Below are 20,296 nucleotides of genomic sequence, written 5' to 3' on the forward strand. Positions count from 1 at the left end.
TGAAAATCCTAGAGGTCACAGTAGAATTCTACTTCTCTGTCATCAGTGCCCTTCATGGGACAGAAGACAAAATTGTGTGGAAAACACAGACATCCAACAACTCTAAGTAGAAAAGGATGTGAAACAGCAGGACTCTGAATGTGATGAAATTCTTGGAATACCTTCATCAAATTACTTCACTTAAAATTTAATTTTTAATGCATGTTCAGGGATGATATAGACAACAATCCAAATATGAAGAAGTCTGCAAGAAAACCCTTTTAATTGTTATAATTAAGACTTCTAAATGATAATCTCATGTTGTAGTTTAATTGACAACCATTTGTTTTTCTTAGTATTACATTAAAGTAATAGTGAATCTTAATATAGCATTTTAGAGTCAATAAAATTGACATGTTAATTAGCTTGATTTAATCATCTCACAATTTATACATTTATCAAAACATCACATTGCACCCATGAATATACATATATAGTTATTACTTGTCAATTAAAAATTAAATACACAAAATTACCCGAGGTCACTGGCAAGAAAGGTAAGAATTAGAACCATGAAGCCTGTACCTTGAGTCTCTTGCAGTGTACTATAGAGTGAAAGGAAGAGGACCATACATTTTTTATCTTACTTATAAACTTTCTACTCTTTGTGTTTCAAGAAATTGAGAACTGTCCAGGAAGTTAGCAGTGATAAAAATGTTATATCTTTAACATTACTTGGAGAAATTTGAATTCTTCCAAGTGCTGTAAAATGATAATATGTATATTCATATAATAGTTTTAACTTTTCAAAGCAATTACACACTTGCATATTACCTGATTAATAGTGTATGAGTGAAACGTCATATCCTCGCATTTACCAGTGAGAAAACTGATACAGGTGGAAATTAGGTAAAGTACTACTTAGAAGAAGAAGCAGATCCCAGAGGAAAACTGAGGTCTCTGATATGGTTTGTATGTGTCCCCACCCAAATCTCATCTTGAATTGTAGCTCCTATAATTCCCATGTGTTATGGGAAGGACCCATTGGGAGTTAATTGAATCATGGGGACAGTTTCCTCCATACTGTTCTAGCGGTAATGAATTAAGTCTCATGAGATCAGGTGATTTTATAAGGGAAAACCACTTTCATTTGGCTCTCATTCTCTCTTCCCTGCTGCCATGTAAGATGTGACTCTGCTCCTCCTTTGCCTTCAGCCGTGATTGTGAGGCCTCTCCAGCCATGTGGAACTGTGAGTCCATTAAACCTCCTGTTCTTTATAAGTTACCCAGTCTCCGGTATGTCTTTATTAGCAGTGTGAGAACAGACTAATACAGTCTCTCTCCCAGTCCATGAAACCTGTAATGATGAGCCTGCCAGGGAGGTCCTGATTAGCAAAACTGTACTGAAATAACTTCCCAGGTTTGTATGAATATTGGAAAGACAGGGTTTTGTTTTAGTTGCAAATAAGAGATGTAGAATAAAGTGAGTACACCAATCTCAAGCATACAGCTTGATGATCTTTTACTAGTGTAACCATCCAGATCAAGATTCAGAACATTCCAGTCTTCTTAATACCTTCCGAGTCTATAACTCACTCCCCCAGAGGTAATCACTACACTGACTTACTTTATCTAAAAAGTATATGCTTTTTGTGTGCAACTTCTTTTACTGAGGAGCTTATCTGTGAGATCAATTTTTCTTCCTCTCTCTGCCAAAATGTTTCCCAAGTGGATAGACCATTTGTGTTTTACCTCAGTGTATGTCACTGCTCTACATATTCGTCACCTCTTGATATACTCAGCTTAAGCCATTGTAATGGTATCTTGTTGTGCTTTTAATTTTCAATTCACTGATGAGTAATGAGGTTAACCTTTTCATAAGCTGCTGGACTTTGGATTTCCTCTTTTGTGAAGTGCCTGTTCACATCTTTAACCCATTTTTAAATATTGGATTGTGTGTCTTTTTCTAATTGAGTTGCAGGAGTTTTTTATATATTGTGAGTATGTCTTTTATCAGATATATCTAGTCTAAAAATCTCCCAGGATATAGGGATTTGAATGGGATCCTTCCCCTCTCTCTTCACCTAGATAAAGCAGCAAACTAATGGTCTTATCTCTGGAACCTCTCTTCTGAGCACTTAAAAAACACAGAGACAAAATGTTTCCCTACTCCCTTTTAGCCTATTTGGCAAATCATAATATGGAACTCAAACATCCCCTACTTGCACATTTTAAGTCTCCAGTAAAATATTTTTAATTGCAGACTAAATATATGTGACAGGTAATGAGGCCTCATAGCTAGGCTTTTAAACATTAAACACTATAAATTTCCAGTATGCATTTTATCTCCCAAAAAAGTACAAAAGGAATATATATATTATACATATAAAATTTTAATTGGCAAATTCAGATAAAAAGAGTTTACTAACTTTAAAGAAGAAAAACAATTTGTTTAGCTTACCCATTGTGCTACTTTGTGAATGAAGAGTCTAACTTGGTGTGTAGAGGGGTGTGTGTGTGTATGTATGTGTATTTTTAGATGAGTGTAAACACTGTATTCCTCTTAAATATACCATTAAAGTACAAAACAAAAGCAAACTACATTCAAAAACAGGTATTAAAGAAATACTAGATAGCGTTGGTGAGCCTGATACCTCTTGGCAAACCAGCAAGTGTCATGTCTGACACTCTGAGATGACCCCAGAATCTGTGCTAAAAAGTCGCCTGCTTCCAGCCTTAGAGAGCAGTTTAAAACCTTCAGAAAACATTTCTTTTTGAAACGGAGTCTTGCTCTGTCACCCAGGCTGGAGTGCAGTGGCGCCATCTTGGCTCACTGCAACCTCCACCTCCCAGGTTCAAATGATTATCCTGCCTCAGCCTCCTGAGTAGCTGGGACTGCAGGCACGTGCCACCAGGCCCAGCTAATTTTTTGTATTTTTAGTAGAGACAGGGTTTCACCGTGTTAGTCAGGATGGTCTTGATCTCCTGACCCGGAGATCCACCTGCCGTAGCCTCCCAAAGTGCTGAGATTACAGTCGTGAGCCACCACGCCCGGCCAGAAAACTTTTTGAAAGGCTCTGTATGCTGATTCTAACAAACATAACAGAAGAACAGAAGCAGAGATTGGAAATATTCAAGGAATGAAAGTACAATATTTCAAAAGAAACTTTTTACTTAGGGTATTTTCCTTTGTTATTTTACTATAAACTTTTGATTAAACTTTTCACTCTCAACCTAAACAAAGTTCAAGGTTGTTCTAAGAGGCCATTATTGATTTATTTTCATTCTAAAATGTTTTAAACAAACTGAATAAATCTTAAAAAACAACTCAGTACTTATTTATATCATTGTTTGTCTCTGAAATGGTTTATTTTATTGTCTGTCAGCAACAGTTCTGGCTTTTACTTTTCCAATAAGTTTATTCTTTAAATATTAAAAGCATAAAACTTACTGAGCCCCTATTCTTCCCTAGGATCTGTCAGGAAGTGGCAGGTAAGAAAAAAAAAAAAAACTAAATGACTTGTACTTACTGTTTTCAGGTAGCTGTAGTCTGTTGAGGACATAAAACAGTATTGTTTATCTACAATTTAGAAAATTATGTACAATGACTTATAAAACTCTGAAGTGCTATGCTATCTGTTTCTGTGGAGTATTTTTTTAAATGGTCCTTAGAGGATTTATTTCACAAACTTTATCAGAGACTTACTACATTTTTTATTTTCAGAAGACTGCTGGTTACTAACTTGAAAAGTTTGGTTGACTAAGAAACATTAAAATATCTGTATAATTTTAACTGGTCAATTCAGAAGAATCCAAAAATTAAAAATCATCCATAATGCTACCATTTTCAACACCTAACAGAGGTAACAATCATTAACTGTAGCTGTATCCTTTTCCAAACATTTTTATATGTATTCAGACTAAAGTAGCCAGATTTAACAAATAAAATGAGGACATTCAGTTAAATTTGAATTTCAAAGAAACAACAAATGATTTTTTTTATTTAAATATGTTCCACATATTGTATGGGACACACTTTAACTAAAAAGTATTTGTTGTTTATTAGAAAAGCGAATTTACCTGAGCATCCTATGTTTTATCTGGCCATCCTAATGCAAACACAGTCACACCTACCTAAGCATCTACATTTATCTCTTGTTTTGTCAAAATAAAATCAAGCTGTATACATCACTCTAAGGCTAACTCCTTTTTCTGTCAATTTATCTAGTTTATGTGTTAGAATTACCCATGTTGTTTCTAATTGCTGCTGGATATTACATATAGAGACACGTTGTCATTTATTTATCTATGCTATCTTCATTTTTTTACTCTTTCAAACAAAATAGCACTGAACGTGTTTGTGTTGACTCATTGTAAAATTGTTGGTTGTGTAGAATGAATTCCTATAAGTGGAATTACTAGGTTGTAGCATATTTTTAAAGTAGCATTTGGTCATTCCTTTTATACTTAGTGTCTGAAGCCGGAGACTTGAGGAGATGCAGGGGGACCAGGTGTGCCTGGGCACAGGTCAGGAGGAGCTTAGGCTTCTGATGGAATCTTCCTTGTGTGTGTTGGGCACCTTTCTGACTTCTCAAAGTCAGCTTCTCGCTCCCACTGTTTGCTCCGTGGAACTAGTTATCATTGTTCTCCAGCCTGCCACAGGAGTCGGCCCATGATACAAATGTAGAATGAATGAATGAATATTAATTTATTCAAGGGGTTACTGAGAAAAAATAAATGAAATAATACATGCAAAGTACCTGGGAAAAAAATAATGTATATGAAATGCCTAGGATGCTTCTTTATTTTTCTCATCCCACCCCATCCCCATTTCCAGTTACTTTCTTAGCATCAAGAGGCTGTAATCTAGGGAGGGTGACATTACAGTTAGAGTAAAGTGGAATAAGTTCTGTGCCAGAACTATGCTCAGAGTGTTGTGGGATTATACGAGTTGGGCCTGTGCATGTAAGGAGGATTGCCCAGGATGTGGCCAAGAATTACTTAAAGCAAGCCTTGAAAAACAGGTTGAAAAGAGCCAGACAGAGAAGATGTGTATGTGTATGCTGGAAGATGTGTGTATTTCAGGGGATAGGACAATGGAGCAAGCATTCCAGGAAAAGGGAATAGCATTGCAGCAGGACAAAGATATAATAGAGCATGTCACCCTCAGAGCATAGTAACGGGAACAGCTGGCAGTTAATCCAGAGGTCGTTAGGAAGCAGACGTTAAAATGCTTCAGAGAACAATCAAAGTTTTACCTTTGTCTTATGATGAACAGTGGGGAACTTCTATATGATTCAGATTTACCTTTTAGGAATATCACTTAGGGCCAGACATGATGGCTCACGCCTGTAATCCCAGTGCTTTGGGAGGCTGAGGCAGGAGGATTATTTGTGCCAAGGAGTTTGAGACTAGCCTGGGCAACATAAGAAGATCCTGTCTCTACAAAAATAAAAACAAAATATTAGCTGAGCATAGTGGCATGTGCCTGTAGTCCCAGCTACTCAGGAGGCTGAGGAAGGAGCATTGCTTGAGCCCAGGAGCTGCAGTGAGTTTCACCACCGCACTCCATCCAGCCTGGGCAACAGACTGAGATGCTGTCTCAAAAACAAAAACAAAACGAAAGAAATGTCACTTAGTGCTGTGGAGAAAAGATTAAAGATGCATAAATCTAAAGATAGGATTTCTTTGTGTTGGAACACCATTGTAGTAATCCAGGCAGGAGATACTGACTACTCGACAAGAGCCAAGGAGACGGGAGAGAAGGGCTTATTTGAAAGGTAACGTAGAAACTGTAATTACCAGGACTTGGTGACTCATTAGATACGTGTTTGGGAGGAGAGAAAGAATCTAAAATATCTGTCAGATTTCTGGATTGATCGTTTGGGTAGATGGTGGTACCATTATACCAGATAAGAAATACAGGTGGAAAAACAGGTTTTGATGGAAGTGAAGAAACTGTATTGTTATTTTGGAACTGATGGAGGTAACAGTTACCATGGAATATTCTAAAAAACATAGCAGGAAGCATTTGTGCATTTGCACCTGCGAAGTTTGCACGTCTGGAGCTTGGGAGAGCAGTCCCAGCTGCCTTATGACTTGGGATGCCTCAGAATGTAACTAAATGTTGAAGCCACGAATGAATGTGAGGTGAGGGGTGAAGGCAGAGTTTAAAATTTAAGATACTCTTAAGAAACATAATTGCAAAGGTAATTATGGAAACACAAACAAATGGTGAATGTTTGTGGTAGCCGTCATAGACAACAGCAAAGGGAGCTTACCAGAGACCCAGAGAAGGCCGTAATGGAGTTTCACTCTTGTTGCCCAGGCTAGAGTGCAATGGCACAATCTCAGCTCACTGTAACCTCCTTTCAGGTTAAAGCAATTCTCTTGCCCCAGATGAATTTGGAAACAATGATGTGTAACCACTTCAGACTTGTTATGAAGATTTTCTCTCAGCAATCTTAGTTGTAGAGATGGGCACATCGTTCTGAGATGAGGCCTTAGAGGACCAGGATAAGGAGCAGCAGAAGCCAATTTTTGGTGCCTGGAAAAAGAATAACAAAAGCTGACTGGGGGTTTTAGGTGGGCCAGGAAAAGTCTGCAGGCAAAAGGGGCATGTTTAAGAAAACTAGTTCAAGAAGTTACAGGACCCTAACTTTTAGACAGGGTTATCCCTAAACCAGAGTAGCACTGAATACATAAATGTACCTGTACTTGGATACCTGTACTCTATTACGCTGAAGAGTTTCCTATCCATAGGGATGCCCATGTTTCCCTGAGCAATTTCTATATACAGTTTTTTTGGTTTTTTTTTTTTGAAATGGAGTTTCACTCTTGCCCAGGCTAGAGTGCAATGGCACAATCTCAGCTCACTGTAACCTCCTTTCAGGTTAAAGCAATTCTCTTGCCTCAGCCTCCCGTGTAGCTGGAATTACAGGCATGCGCCACCACACCCAGCTAATTTTGTATTGTTAGTAGAGATGAGGTTTCACCATGTTGGTCAGGCTGGTCTCAAACTCCTGACCTCAGATGATCCGCCCGCCTCAGCCTCCCAAATGCTGGGATTACAGGTGTGAGCCACTACACCTGGCCTATCATACCAATTTTAACATTAGCTGGATAAATTCTTCTTTATAAGAGTCTTGAGATTGTTAACCCAGTTCTCAGTAGCCTTGGTGCGTAGCATTTCAGTTCCATTTGGCCTGAAGGTCCCCCTTCCTCTGGGCCTCCATGCTTTTCCTGACTAGTTGTGACCACTCAGAACCTCTTCCTCCTGCAGATTAAAGAAAGGGTTAGTGAGGCATACATGGCCTCCTCCCCCTGGAAATACATTGGCTACCTCTGTCATAACTGACTTCAGATTAAAAAGTCAGTCCTTGCAATAACACAAGATAAAAAATGTTGAAGTCCTGCCTCTATGGAGTCCCCATAAACAGCTGTTCATGCAGCTCTACCCAAAACAGATAATATGCACAGATGTGTTTATGGGAAGGAGGCACCGGGACTCTCAACGTGTTGTTTTCAGTTTCTCACCACTGCAAGGGTTTCTTTTCTTTTTCAAGGAGGTACATTGTGGTAAGCAGTGTTTTATGACCCATAATAAAAACCCTTGTAAAGTCCATTTTTGACCAAATGAAGCTAAGTGTTCTTTTCAGAGTCCTTGTTTACTCCTCTCCCCCTCTCTGTATTGGAATGTGGTTCAGCATTAATGGATAACATAAGGTAATAATGTCACAAATTCTAGTTCTTATTTGTTAAGCTGAGAAAGCAACCAAAGTTAACTATGTAAGAAAGTTTATTTGTAATGTTTTTCCCTATTCAGTAATAGCTTCAGAATATATGTGTTAATTAAGTAAAATGGTATATTTCATGCTTACAGTCTGTGGTTATTATCCTATAAAAGCACCCAAGGACAGTTTTAGGAAATCTCAGTAGTCAGAGGGACCTACAAAAAAATCTGTCCAGGTACAGGGAAAAGTAACTTAAACCCATTTTAGCAAGTGGAGTCATTTACAAAAAGAAACATGCAATACATTCAGTGAATAATAAGAGACGATTTCTAAGGACCTAGACTTTCAAAATTAAGAACAGACCATATAACATTTGATTTAATTAAAACAATGGATATTTTAAGGGTTATATTATAAGTTGTGTTTGTTAATAAAGAGTGTTAGGGAAACTGGAAGGCTGTCCACATTCTAACGGGAAAACTCAGTGGATCTGAACTTACAGTGTTACCAGATACCGTCACTAGTGCTGGGTACCAGAGCCTCATCTTCATTTAGTGACACCAGTGCTGAACCCATTACCCAACCTGGGAGGTTTACGCATTTTGTTTTCAGTCCTTGCAGCCACCCTGCAAGAAAGTGTTGTCCCTATTTCACAGATGAGGAAACTGACGCTAGATGCTAGCGGAGGGGAGCTTAAACAGCAGGCCCAAGATCACACAATGTGCAGCCTGGAAACGTAGCAGAGCCCTCCAAAGATGGGCCATTAAAATTGAACTGTGAAAACAAATATTAACGTATTTGTCTCTTGAATTGCCTTTCCCCTTGCTTTTTGTTTCTAATATTCTAGTTTAGACCTTTCTTAAGTTCAGAATAGTATCATAGCCCCCTTATACCACCTCCCATCCTCCCATCCATTATGTATGCTAAAATGTCAATAATAACATTCCAGTGTTTTGCACATTTTCACTAGTTACCCGCTGACTGTAAGATCAAGCACTATAAACTCCCTGTGTCCACCCAGCAATAAATCCCTTGCAGTGTGGTCCCATTTAGCAGTGTGCCCTTTTTAGGACCCTGCCTGCTGGAGTTATAGCTGGTCTGCAAACACATAAGCACTTCCTCCTCTACTCCTCTGCGAGTGTCTTTCATGACAGATGCTTCCCCACGCCAAACCTAATACCAGCCTTCCTCCCAGATTGGCTTAGATGCTGCTCCCACCTTGGTGCTTACTCAGTGCCTAGAGCTCTTGTGCCATTTGTGGTCCTTGGCACATGCTGACATGAAGTATGTAGATACATATTCTTCTCTCTCTGCTAAAATATGAGCTCCTTGGGATACTTCGATGTAACATCTCCTATTCAGGTGCTTCCATGTAACATCTCCTAACACAATGCCTTGTACATAGTAGGGGCTTCATAGTTCTTTTGAATAAGTGGTAGCCATTTATTATGTATATGAACTTTATAATAAATAAAGTGCTTAATCATATAATATCCTATGTCATATATATATCCATAATGCACATACTTAAATATATATATATTATATAATCTATAATATGGTATCTTGTTTAAATCATTTTTTGAGGTTATTTCCTCAAAAACAGATGTAAAAACCAAGGCCTGAAAAAGTTGTAAGTGACTTGCCTTAGATTATATAACTTGCAAGTACAAATTTGTATCCAAAGCTTTTAGCCCAAAACCCAGTGCTTTCTTTTAAATCAGACTGCCTTCAAAAATGGAAATTTACGTCTTGTGTAACTGACTCACTTAGGTTTATACATACCCAAAAGAAACTTTTTTTATACTATCATCCCTCCACTTGGCAAGCAGTCAGTAAATTCTTAGTGAGTAACCAATAAGCCACAATGCAAGACTGTGGCCTTTTTGCTAAAGAAAGACTCAGGAATCAGTTTCATCAGTATGTTCTGTAACTCCTTTACACAAAGCCAAGAGCAAAGGTCACTATAATTCATCTTAATGCATATCTATAGACTATTGGGTGATTCATTTAATCAAATAAAACCAAAAGATTTCTGTGTATAAGGTGCCTTGTTGGATTCTGTGGAGAATATAAAGATGCCTTGCATTCCTGTTCCTTAAGGAATTTGTAGTCTAGCTGACTAGCACTTGGCAGTTTATAAAACAAATCAAATATGCAATTTAAAATAATCAAATATCTAGGTTCTCTCCATAATTCTATGATAGGGGCAGGGCAGGATTTATCCTGGTTTTTATAAATGAAAAACTGAGGCTCCGAAGGTTCTGACTCAGTAGACACTCGGGACTACTAGAGGAGGGGGAAGAGCTGAAAAACTGCCTACTAGATACTATGCTCACTACCCGGGTGATGGGATCATTCACACCCCCAAACCTCAGTGTCATGTAGTTAACCTTTGTAACAAACCTGCACATATACCCTCTGATCCTAAAATAAAAGTTGACAAAAGTAGAAAATAAAATAAAAAATCTGTGCTATTACAAAAAAAGAAAAGAAAGAAAGGAGGTAGAACTTGCTTAATCAATTGACTAGTGGCTAAGAGGAATGGAACTTAGTAACACTGGATTAAGAGACCTCTTTGAGACACTCCGACATGATGATACGAAATTAAAGCATTATTAGGGGATTTGGCCAATAGTCCAATTCTGCATCCAAATGAAGACTCAGGCAAAGTGATATGATCCATGAAATGCTTCATAGAGGATAAGGTACTTGCTTATAGTCCTACCCCGAGCTGTGGAACTATGTCCTGAAATCCACGTCTCTTGACTCCCTGGGCAAGTTGCTTCCCGAAATGGTAAGATAGAAAGGAAACATCCTTCATTGTTTTTGTTCCATGCTTCGTGTTCATTATAGGCGTGGGAGTTTTATATGTCTAAAATAATAAGCCCAAAGTCTCAACACACATATGAATATGTTTTAATGGCTAACAGGTATGAACACTAATTTATATGCCATGCCTCTTTGGTCCCTATCCCCTAATCCAAACCTGTTCTTTCTGATTTCCCTGGAGTTTTATCACCTTCCTCCTCAGAGGAGTCAGTGAGTTCTTTTTAAGCTAATGGCCTTTATAGATTTCATGGTCGTTTTCAGTTTTGTTTGGGCCCTCACTTCTTTATGAAAAGTCATTGAGCATTTATTAACACCCATTAACATAATGTGGTAGGAGGCCAATAAATCTAGAGGAAGAGCGATTTAAGCAGAACCTTCTCAGGGGATGGAGCTATGGGACAGTAAATGAGTAAAGATGGCAGAAATCCAGAGTACCAGGAGGCAGGGCCAGAGAGCTAGTTGAACTTTGGCAGAGGGGCCTGAAGCAGGAGAATAATCTCACAGAATCAGGTTTATACTTTTAAGGGTTTAGTCTAGACGGAGAGTACAAGATGGATTTGCGGACTGAGCTCAGTGGGGAAAGGCTAGGTAATAGTGCATGTGAGGAAAGAGAAGGCAGACCAGGCCTGTTGCAGTGTGAGCCTCAAAGGTGTAGGAATTGTATTTAAAAAGACACGACTTGATTGAGGAACCCACAACGAGAATAAGTGAAGAAAAGGAAAGATGCAATATTGTAAAGGTATCTGTTATCCCCAAATCAATTTATCAATTTTTAAATATCATTGAAAATACTAAAATAATTTTTGGAAGGTGTGGGCACTCAATAAAATGATTCTAAAATCAGTCTGTAATCATAACATACAAGAATATCCAGGAATGCCAGGCACGATGATGCACATCTATAGTCCCAGCTACTTGCCAGGCTGAGGTGGGAAAATAACTGGAGCCCAGGAATTTTGAGGCCAACCTGGGTAACATAGTGAGACCAGCCTCTAAAAATAAATAAATATATATTTTTATTTTAAGAAAATATTCAGGAATGTTTTGTAAAGAGTGGAAACAGAAACCAGCCTGGCCAACATAGTGAAACCCCATCTCTACTAAAAATACAAAAATTAGCCGGGAGTAGTGGTGGGAGCCTGTAATCCCGGATACTCGGGAGGCTGAGGCAGGAGAATCATTTGAACCCAGGAGGCGGAGTTTGCAGTGAGCCGAGATTGTGCCATTACACTCCAGCCTGGACAACAGGGTGAGACTCTGTCTCACAAAAAAAAAAAAAAAAAAGAATGGAAAGAGAAAACTTTCCTTGAAGATATTAAAATTTACTCCAAATATTTAATAATTAAAGGAGAGAGGTATGGTAAACAGAGACAGAGACAGAAGAGTGAAAGTCCAGAAAATAACTTCAAGTAATTTAGAACATGAGTGATAGTGGTATTTAAAATTCATGGTTAATTTAATGACTGCTTAAACCCTTTTGCTAATCATAGTATATAAATAAAAATAGAATAATATAGAACCATTAAAAATTAAGCTATAGATATATTGCCAATAGATCTACATGCAAATGAGTTCAGTATACAGTGTGATGTGAAAAAGATAGTTACAAAATTGTATGCATTTGCATTCCATTTATAAAACAGAGACTAACCATCTGCATGAGTATTATGTAGATGGCAAAATTGAATGAGGTTAAAGAAGTCAAAGTTCTGAAGCTAATGTTAGCTCCAGCATCCCAGGGATGTTGGCGACCTGCAGGAAGATGTTGAGTGCGGGGTAGACAGCGTGAGCCAGAGTCCCTGAGTAATATGGAGAGTTGACAGGAAATGATAGTGTTGGAGAAGGCGATATTATAAACATTAATGGAAGGAAGTGCACACCTCAAAAAGAAAAGGATAACCACCTGGAAAGGGTAATTGGAAACAAGAAAAGAATGTTGGTATAGGCCCCATTGGGTCTGTACCTCACCCTGGGATGAACCATGGTGGCTATAAATGAAAGATAATGTTCATAACAGGTTTAAGTTAATATAATTTTAATTAAGTTAGATTTGTTAGAATAATTTTCAACTGCAAATTACAGAACACTCAATGAAAAACTGGCTTCAGAAGAAGGCATTATTATTTACATAACTACAAGTAAATTATTATTATTTACATAATAAATGTAAATTATTATGTAAATAATATTATTACTGGAGGCAGGCAGCCCGAAAGTTGATGCAGCTATTCACTGATGTCATCAAAGACCCAGACTCTTTCCCTGTTTACACTCTGGCCTTTTATATGTACAGATGATGTCTCATTATGTTTCAAGATGGTTGCTACAGCTGTAAGGTGATGCTATAAAGCGGTAGCATTCAGTATAAGACGTGGGTGAGGATGGGAGATGAGGAAGTGCAACAGAGAGCATTCTATTGTGCACCTCTTATCAAGGAGGAAAATGCTTCATGAAACTCTCTAGCCAATTTGCCCATACCGGACTGGGTGTCATGTTCATCCATGGATCAATTCCTAGCAAAAGAAAATGTGGTTGCCTCATTGGCCTGGACCAACACTTCATGGCTGACAACCAGCTGTGTCTTCTACATCACGCAAATCATAATCTGCTCTACTCTTGTGGAAAACCAGCTTCTCTAAGCATTACCTCATTTGAAGAGGAAGGAAATACAAAGTGAGGGGAAAATTTTCAAAAGAGGGAATTGAGAGGAAGAATGTTTAAATAAGAAGGCATTTTGTCCAATTGCAGCTTTTAGAAAGCTTATTAGAAATTTCTTCTTTTTTTGAGAGCTGTCGCCCAGGCTGGGGTGCAGTTGTGCAATCACAGCTCACTTCAGCCTCGACCTCCCAGGCTCCAGTAATCTTCCCACCTACGCCTCCCAAGTAGCTGGGGCCACAGGCTTGAGCTATCATGCCCAACTAATTTTTTGTTTTTTGTAGAGATGGGGTCTCCCTATGTTGCCCAGGCTGGTCTCAAACTCCTGGGCTCAAGTGATCCTCCCACCTCAGCCACCCAGAGTGCTAGGATTACAGGTGTGGGCCACCACACCTGGCCTAAAATATCATTATAGAAAAATGTGTGTTGGAATGTGGAAATATTCACAGCACACTGTAAAATGTTTTTAAAAGCCTCACAAAACAGTGTGTATAGGATGATAACCACTTGGGTCATTACACAACAACCTAGGCACTTAGGCTTCATGTTTTCTTACTTTTTTACCCAGTGCTGATTTTTATCTCCTGCTCTGAAGAAATTATATTTAGCATTGCATATTTGTAGTTTCAGTTCCTGATGATTTTCCACAGTGGGTTAATAATAGCCATTATGATGAGGTAATGATTTAGTCTTTCATACTGTTGTTTTAAGTCATTACATTGTTCCTCAAACACCAACATTTTCAGGCTTGGTGGAAATAATTCATTCTCTTTTTTTTTTAATTTCTAGTTAGTTGAGACTGATGATAACCTTCTCAGCGCTATCATCACTTCCAGAAATGAATAAAAAAAGGGTTCCGTTCTCATTTCAGAATGCATATTTGATTATTAAAACTTACATGCAATGCCACTTTACTACACTTCTATCCAATTGCCTAGAAGCAGTAAAAATAAGAAGCCAGTGTTTCCATTTAGGGTCCATGCGTTTGTTTCTCGTGAGGGGCTCTGAGGCGATATGTGCCTAGCTCAGCACGAACAGTGGCAGAGGCAGTCACTATGACACAGCTTGACCATGCTCTGCTGTGGAACAAAAGAGAACACTCACATGTGACTCTTTTAGGTTGCCAGTTAATGGCTTGCTTTGAATTCACCTATTACAACTTTCCAGGTAATCTGGAAATTTTAAGGACTCTTCTTGAACCCTCCTCTTGCTTTCTCAGAATTTGTTTTGTCCTTTGTTTTCTGGATGAAGCATTCTTTGGATCCTCCTGAGGACCAAAGTGAGAAGTAGGGAGACCTGCTTATAAGCAACCTTTGAAGCTCATTGTTGTCATTGCTAATTGATCAGTGAAAGCACACAGGAACGCTGTCAGGTTTTGAAACAGAGTAGAAGATGTGTACATACAGCAAGCTTGATGTGGGGACTTGTAGCATATATTCTCCCAGAATGCAGACAGGAATGCACAGAATCTCCAGGGAGTGAATGAAGCCACTGGTTAATTCTCTAGGACCTTACCATGACTCTGTTAATCACTATTTCATTGCTTAGGTAGCAGTATTATACCACATTTTATGGGAGAACTAAATTTCTGGGAGCAGATCCAGCAATTTCACTTCTGAGTATATATCAAAAAAAAGTTGAAAGCAGAGTCACAAAGAGATCAGTGTACACCCGTGTTCATAGCAGCAATATTCACAGTAGCCAAAAAGTGGAAACTACTGAGGTGGCCATCTGTGGATGACCAGATAAACAAAATGTCATATATACATGCAATGGAATATTATTTAGCCTTAAAGAGGAAGGAAATTATGACACACACCACAGCATGAATGAACCTTGAGAGCACTATGTTAACTGAAGTAAGCCACTCCCAAAAAGACAACTACAGTGTGATTCCCCATATATGAGATATGTAGAGTAGGCAGATTCATAGAAACAGAAAGTAGAATGGTGGTTGTCAGGCTGAGGGGAGGGGAACACGGGGAGACATGCAAGAGAAGAAGTTTTCTGCAGGCTCAGGTGACCTTTCCCTCTGTTGCTGTAATCGTAACCCTCACCTTAATTCAACATGTTACTGGTTTAGTGCAAAAAAGCCTTAGTTATGTGTGATGTATTTTAGGCTGTGGGCTCCTGTAACACCCTTCATAGGAAACAGACGAACCATTATGGAGAGATTTCTGTGAAAACTTCAATAACAAAAGACTATGGTTTACTAAGTTAAAGGAGAAAAAATGATTATCTTTGCCTACACACTGGATATGTCCTGTTTTTAATATTTAAATAAATAAATTCTCAGTGTACATTTTTGGTGCTAAAACTTTGAGAATGTGAGTATCGCACTAGATATGTCTCTATATCCAGAATTATCTATTTAAAATGGTCATTCCGTGACTTATTATATGATATGACTTAGGTGTTTTTAGTGTCTTTTGGAACTAATCATACTTTTTTGTAATAAGAAAATAAGGCCCAGGCCAGATGCAGTGACTCATACCTGTAATCACAGCACTTTGGGAGGCCAAGGCAGAAGGATTAATGGCTTCAGGCTAGGAATTGAAGGCTAGCCTGGGCAACTTAGCAAGAGCCCTGTCTCTACAAAAATTCAAAAGTAGCCAGGCAGGGTAACACATACCTGTGGTTCCAGCTACTCAGGAGCATTGTTTGAACATAGGAATTCGAGGTTGCTGTGAACTATGATGACACCACTGCAGTCCAGCCTGGGTGGCAGAGCAAGACCCTGTCTCTAAAAAGAAAAGAAAAAGAAAATAAGGCCCCATGATAAATCTTTTCCCTTTAGAAAAGCCGAAGTAGTTTTTTAGTTTGCTTGTTGGTCTTAATTTTAAGTAAGAGGATTAGAGCCCTAGAACACCTAAGAGAAATAATTACAAGACTGCAGGGATTTCTTGTGTTCAGAAAGGTCCAGAGTCTTTTTAGGGGCATTGCCAACATAAAGCCCCACCTAAGATCTCTCAGAGCAGACTTCATTCCACATTGGTGTCCTGTTGAAACATGCTTGCAAGTCACATGTTTTAAAAAGATAGAGTGGGGGTCCCAAGTGACCGTTTATCATAGGTATGAATACGTGTCCAAACCTTTTATACCAGAACTGTGCCATATAACATAAAAAGGGAAACTTTTAAGCCTGCGTTTAACTGAAAGAGCCTTAATTGATGGTGTCTGTAATTTCATTGTATTGCATCACTAGGGTTACTATGAAATATTTGAGTCATATATGGGACGGAGTAATTTAGATTAAAATCTTCAGGAGCTAATTTAAGAGTATGTCTCACAATACTATAGATTGAGATAGAACAGATAATAAGCTTAAGTAGAGAATCCTTTGAAATGTCTTTGATCAAAACACTTCTTGTGATTCTGTAGGAAAGGGGTTTTTTCTTACCTCATTTAATGTTGTAATTTGTTTATTTATATCATCCTCTGGAATTGGGACCATATCTTATGATTTTTTTGGGACCAGAGTTCCTGGCATAGCTGAATGTATTTCACCTTTGAAATTGGGGATTGCAATAAAGGATGGCTGAAGACTGAGAGGGGTTCGCCAGTCATGCTAACAGGCTCATAACGCCCAACAACCTAACTCATGGTTGAATTACTGAAGGTCATGAGATGTTTGGCAAGATTTTGTTTTTTAAGTCATTAACTCAGTGTTTATTGCTTCAGAATTCCAATTGTATCCAGGTATTGGAGATTTAAAAGAAAACTCATTTGCTAACCAAACAAAAATTTTAAGTAGCCTAATAAAATCTAAAGAATGGTAATTCTTATATAGAAGCAACCTACATCTATAAGCATTATGCACATGAAATCAATGTTAGTGCAGTCATGTGGATTTATACCACCTAAACCATGCTTTGGTATGATATTAACAAGCCCTTTTAATCTACTGTACCTTTAAACAAAGGAGAACTAGGCCTGTAGTATAAGTGCCACAGTAACACAACTAAAACTGAATAATAATAATTACGGTATATCCCAGGGAGAAAAACCATGCAGCCATTAAAAATCTCATTGTATAAAAAAGTCATATTGCAGAATTTTATTAACGTGGCAAAATGTTGATGACGAATTGTTACATGTTTTTAAAGAGCCACAAAATAATGTGTACGGAATTATAACCATTTTTACTTAAATATACTTATGCATACAAATATATTGAAATATGTAATTTTTAAAAGATAGATTAGAAAGACACACAAAAAAAGTGTTATTAACAGTGAAGTTGTCTCCGTTCTCCAAGTGGTAGAATTTTTGAGTGATTTTTCTTCTTCTCTGGATTTTTAAAACATTTTCTGCATTAAACATGCATCTGTACATCTTATCAATTTTTAAAAGTAAGAACATATAGTATGTGCTATAACACAAATAAAAGCAATCGACATGTTTTTAAATTTTTATTCTGCTAATTGGCTGCTAAAATTGTGTGAACACTGTGGCATGAACCAGATTTATTCTTTGTACTGTTTTAAATGAGTGACACTTAACTGTATAGAAGCTAAAGATGAAGAGCCAGCATGACATTACTTTAGGTTAGTCATGCTTTTTAAAATTCAGTGCTTACAAGTTGTGTGCATGTGTTTCCAATAAAGACTTATTTGCCACAGCAGAAGAGGACTTCTTGAACATTTTGTGCTACATTTTCACACTCCTGTTTATTCATTGCAACTTATTGGACCTGCAGTGTTTCTCAAGTCTTGAAGGGTTTTCCCTCCCCCACACAGTCTTCTCCAGAGTTTTGGGAAGCTTAGAAGGTAACCCCTGCCAGTTCAGAATATTCACTTAGGGGGATCTCAAAAATGATTCTAGGTCACTGCATGCCCCCTCAAGTGCTTTGTTCACATCAATCTTGTAGCAGTGGTCATGTTTCCCTTTAGTTGTTTGTGATTCTGTCTCCCCGAGAAATCAGGACACTTACCTTGACAATAATCATCCTAATAATTACTGTTTGTCAAATGTTTACCATATGCCAGAAACTGCACCAGCACTTGGCATACATTACTTCATTTACCCCCCTAATAGTAGGAAAAGTAATTGCTACTTTCTCCACCTAATAAAAGAAAAAACTAAGGCTTAGGTTTTAAACAAGCTAGGATATAAAGGCAGAACTCCCAACTCTAAAGGAAGAACCAAAACCATAAACCAGTAACCGAAAACATAAACCAGTAACCAGATATACTGTTCTCAGAGGATTCAGTGATCTGACCGATAAGTGTATCCTCATAGCCCCTTTCAGCTCTGAAATCCATGAGGGTGTCCAGTCATTTTTCTAACCCTTATATTAACAAAATGGCTCCATCCTCCCTTGTATACACCATTCTCATATTTGGGTGGGGGGAGTAGGTCACTCTTAATTATCACAAATTTCAGAGGATCATGACATCATGCCCAATGTCTTAGTTCCTACTTTCCAACACTGTTCCTGAGTGTTAAATCTTGTACATATTTATATTGATCCTAAAATTAGAAAAAGATCTGATACTGGTCTATATTCTGAATGCTCCTCTCCTCCATGCTGGTTGAAAATAACAGTAATAAGAGCTGCCATTTACTGAATATTAACTTGGTGCTAGGTGCTTTACAATAATCCTTTGATAAAGTGGGTTTTGTTACTTTCCCATTTTACAGAGAGGGAAACTAAGGCTTAGAGAGGTTAAATGGCTTGCCTTATTTTACATACTCATTTTTTCATTGATTTGATAAAGGAATACATCGGAGATTTGAATTGAGGTTTTCCAGACTCTAGTTTAAATCAAGACTGTTAATACTCTAAAAGAGTTGATTACAACTGGGCATGGCGGCCCACACCTGTAATCCCAGCACTTTGGGAGGCTGAGGCAGGAGAATAGCTTGAGCCCAGGAGTCTGAGACCGCCCTAGTCAATATAGTGAGACCCCGTCTCTACAAAAACTAAACCAGCCTACCATGGTTGTGTGCACCTGTGGTCCCAGCTACTTGGGAGGCTGAGGCAGAAGGGTCTCTTGAGCCCAGGAAGTCAAGGCTGCATCACACCCCTGTGCTACAGCCTGGGTAACAGAGCAAGAGCCTGCCTAAAAGTGGACAATGCTTAGAATAGTGCTTGACATACAGTGAGTGTTTGGTATTAGGTGCTATCAAATAATAATCACCATTAAAAACAATATTGTTATACACTGGATTTTGATTGTTGAAATGACACATTAAACAATATAGAAGCAAAAAGTGTCCCATCACGACCTCTTCTTTCCTTCCCCCAGCATGAGCCACTGAGACCAGTTTGACAGATAACCTTCTAGAACATTTCCTGTCCCATCAAAAATATTTTAAAATTGTCCTTTCATTAATAAAATACAGGTTGAGAGTGAAACTTTTTGCAGTGTTGCTGAAAGTGTGGGAGTGGAAAGGCAGGAAGGGAGACAGATTCACTCAATCAGCCATCCTTATCAAAATGCCTGCTGCGTGCCAAGCAGCCACAAAATGCTGAGGCTGAACTTCTGTTTTGAGCGTTTATTGATTTTCTCTTTTTTTATTTTATTAGGATATGATGTTTCAGCTTCTCCGAGGTCTGGACTTTCTTCATTCACACCGAGTAGTGCATCGCGATCTAAAACCACAAAACATTCTGGTGACCAGCAATGGACAAATAAAACTCGCTGACTTCGGCCTTGCCCGCATCTACAGTTTCCAGATGGCTCTAACTTCAGTGGTGAGTGGGAGAGTGCTGTCCTTTAGTAAACTTACTTTTCCTCTTTTGAATAACAGTCTGTCCCCCTTCCATGTCCCTAATGTTAGTACTGCCCATGGCTAGTTGGTTGATAGAATGTCTTTGCCCTTTTTTATATGCCAGTGGGTAGGCAAAAAGCATTCTGCCTACAGCTACAGTCACATCCAGGCTGGGCTTGTTGTGAACAGGACCCATTGCAGAAATAGCCTGTTGCGTCTTAGCCACTGGACAGGAATCAGTTACAGGTTTCCAAATGCTTTCTGCCATAACCACTGTTTTCAGAGCTGTATGCACAATGCCCAGGGAACACACAGCTCAAGGTCAGGGAAGAAAGAGTATAAGCAATGTTGACCTGTCTGCAGCATCCTGGTTTGAGAAA

General features: G+C 38.5%; 1 protein-coding gene across 5 annotated transcripts in view; it reads left to right on the forward strand.

The window, feature by feature from the left end:
- CDK6 (cyclin dependent kinase 6) overlaps positions 1-20,296 on the forward strand; it is a 235,773-nt gene that overhangs the window by 90,296 nt on the left and 125,181 nt on the right. For all 5 annotated transcript variants that reach the window (XR_013523944.1, XM_009002454.5, XM_078342757.1 and 2 more), the window contains one exon: positions 19,732-19,899. Coding sequence is in view for 4 of the 5 variants with exons in the window: in XM_009002454.5 (XP_009000702.1) it covers positions 19,732-19,899 (168 nt within the window). In the remaining variant the exon portion in view is untranslated. The remainder of the gene's footprint in view (positions 1-19,731; positions 19,900-20,296) is intronic.

Source organism: Callithrix jacchus, chromosome 11 (assembly GCF_049354715.1).
Source record: "Callithrix jacchus isolate 240 chromosome 11, calJac240_pri, whole genome shotgun sequence".
NCBI lineage: Eukaryota > Metazoa > Chordata > Mammalia > Primates > Cebidae > Callithrix > Callithrix jacchus.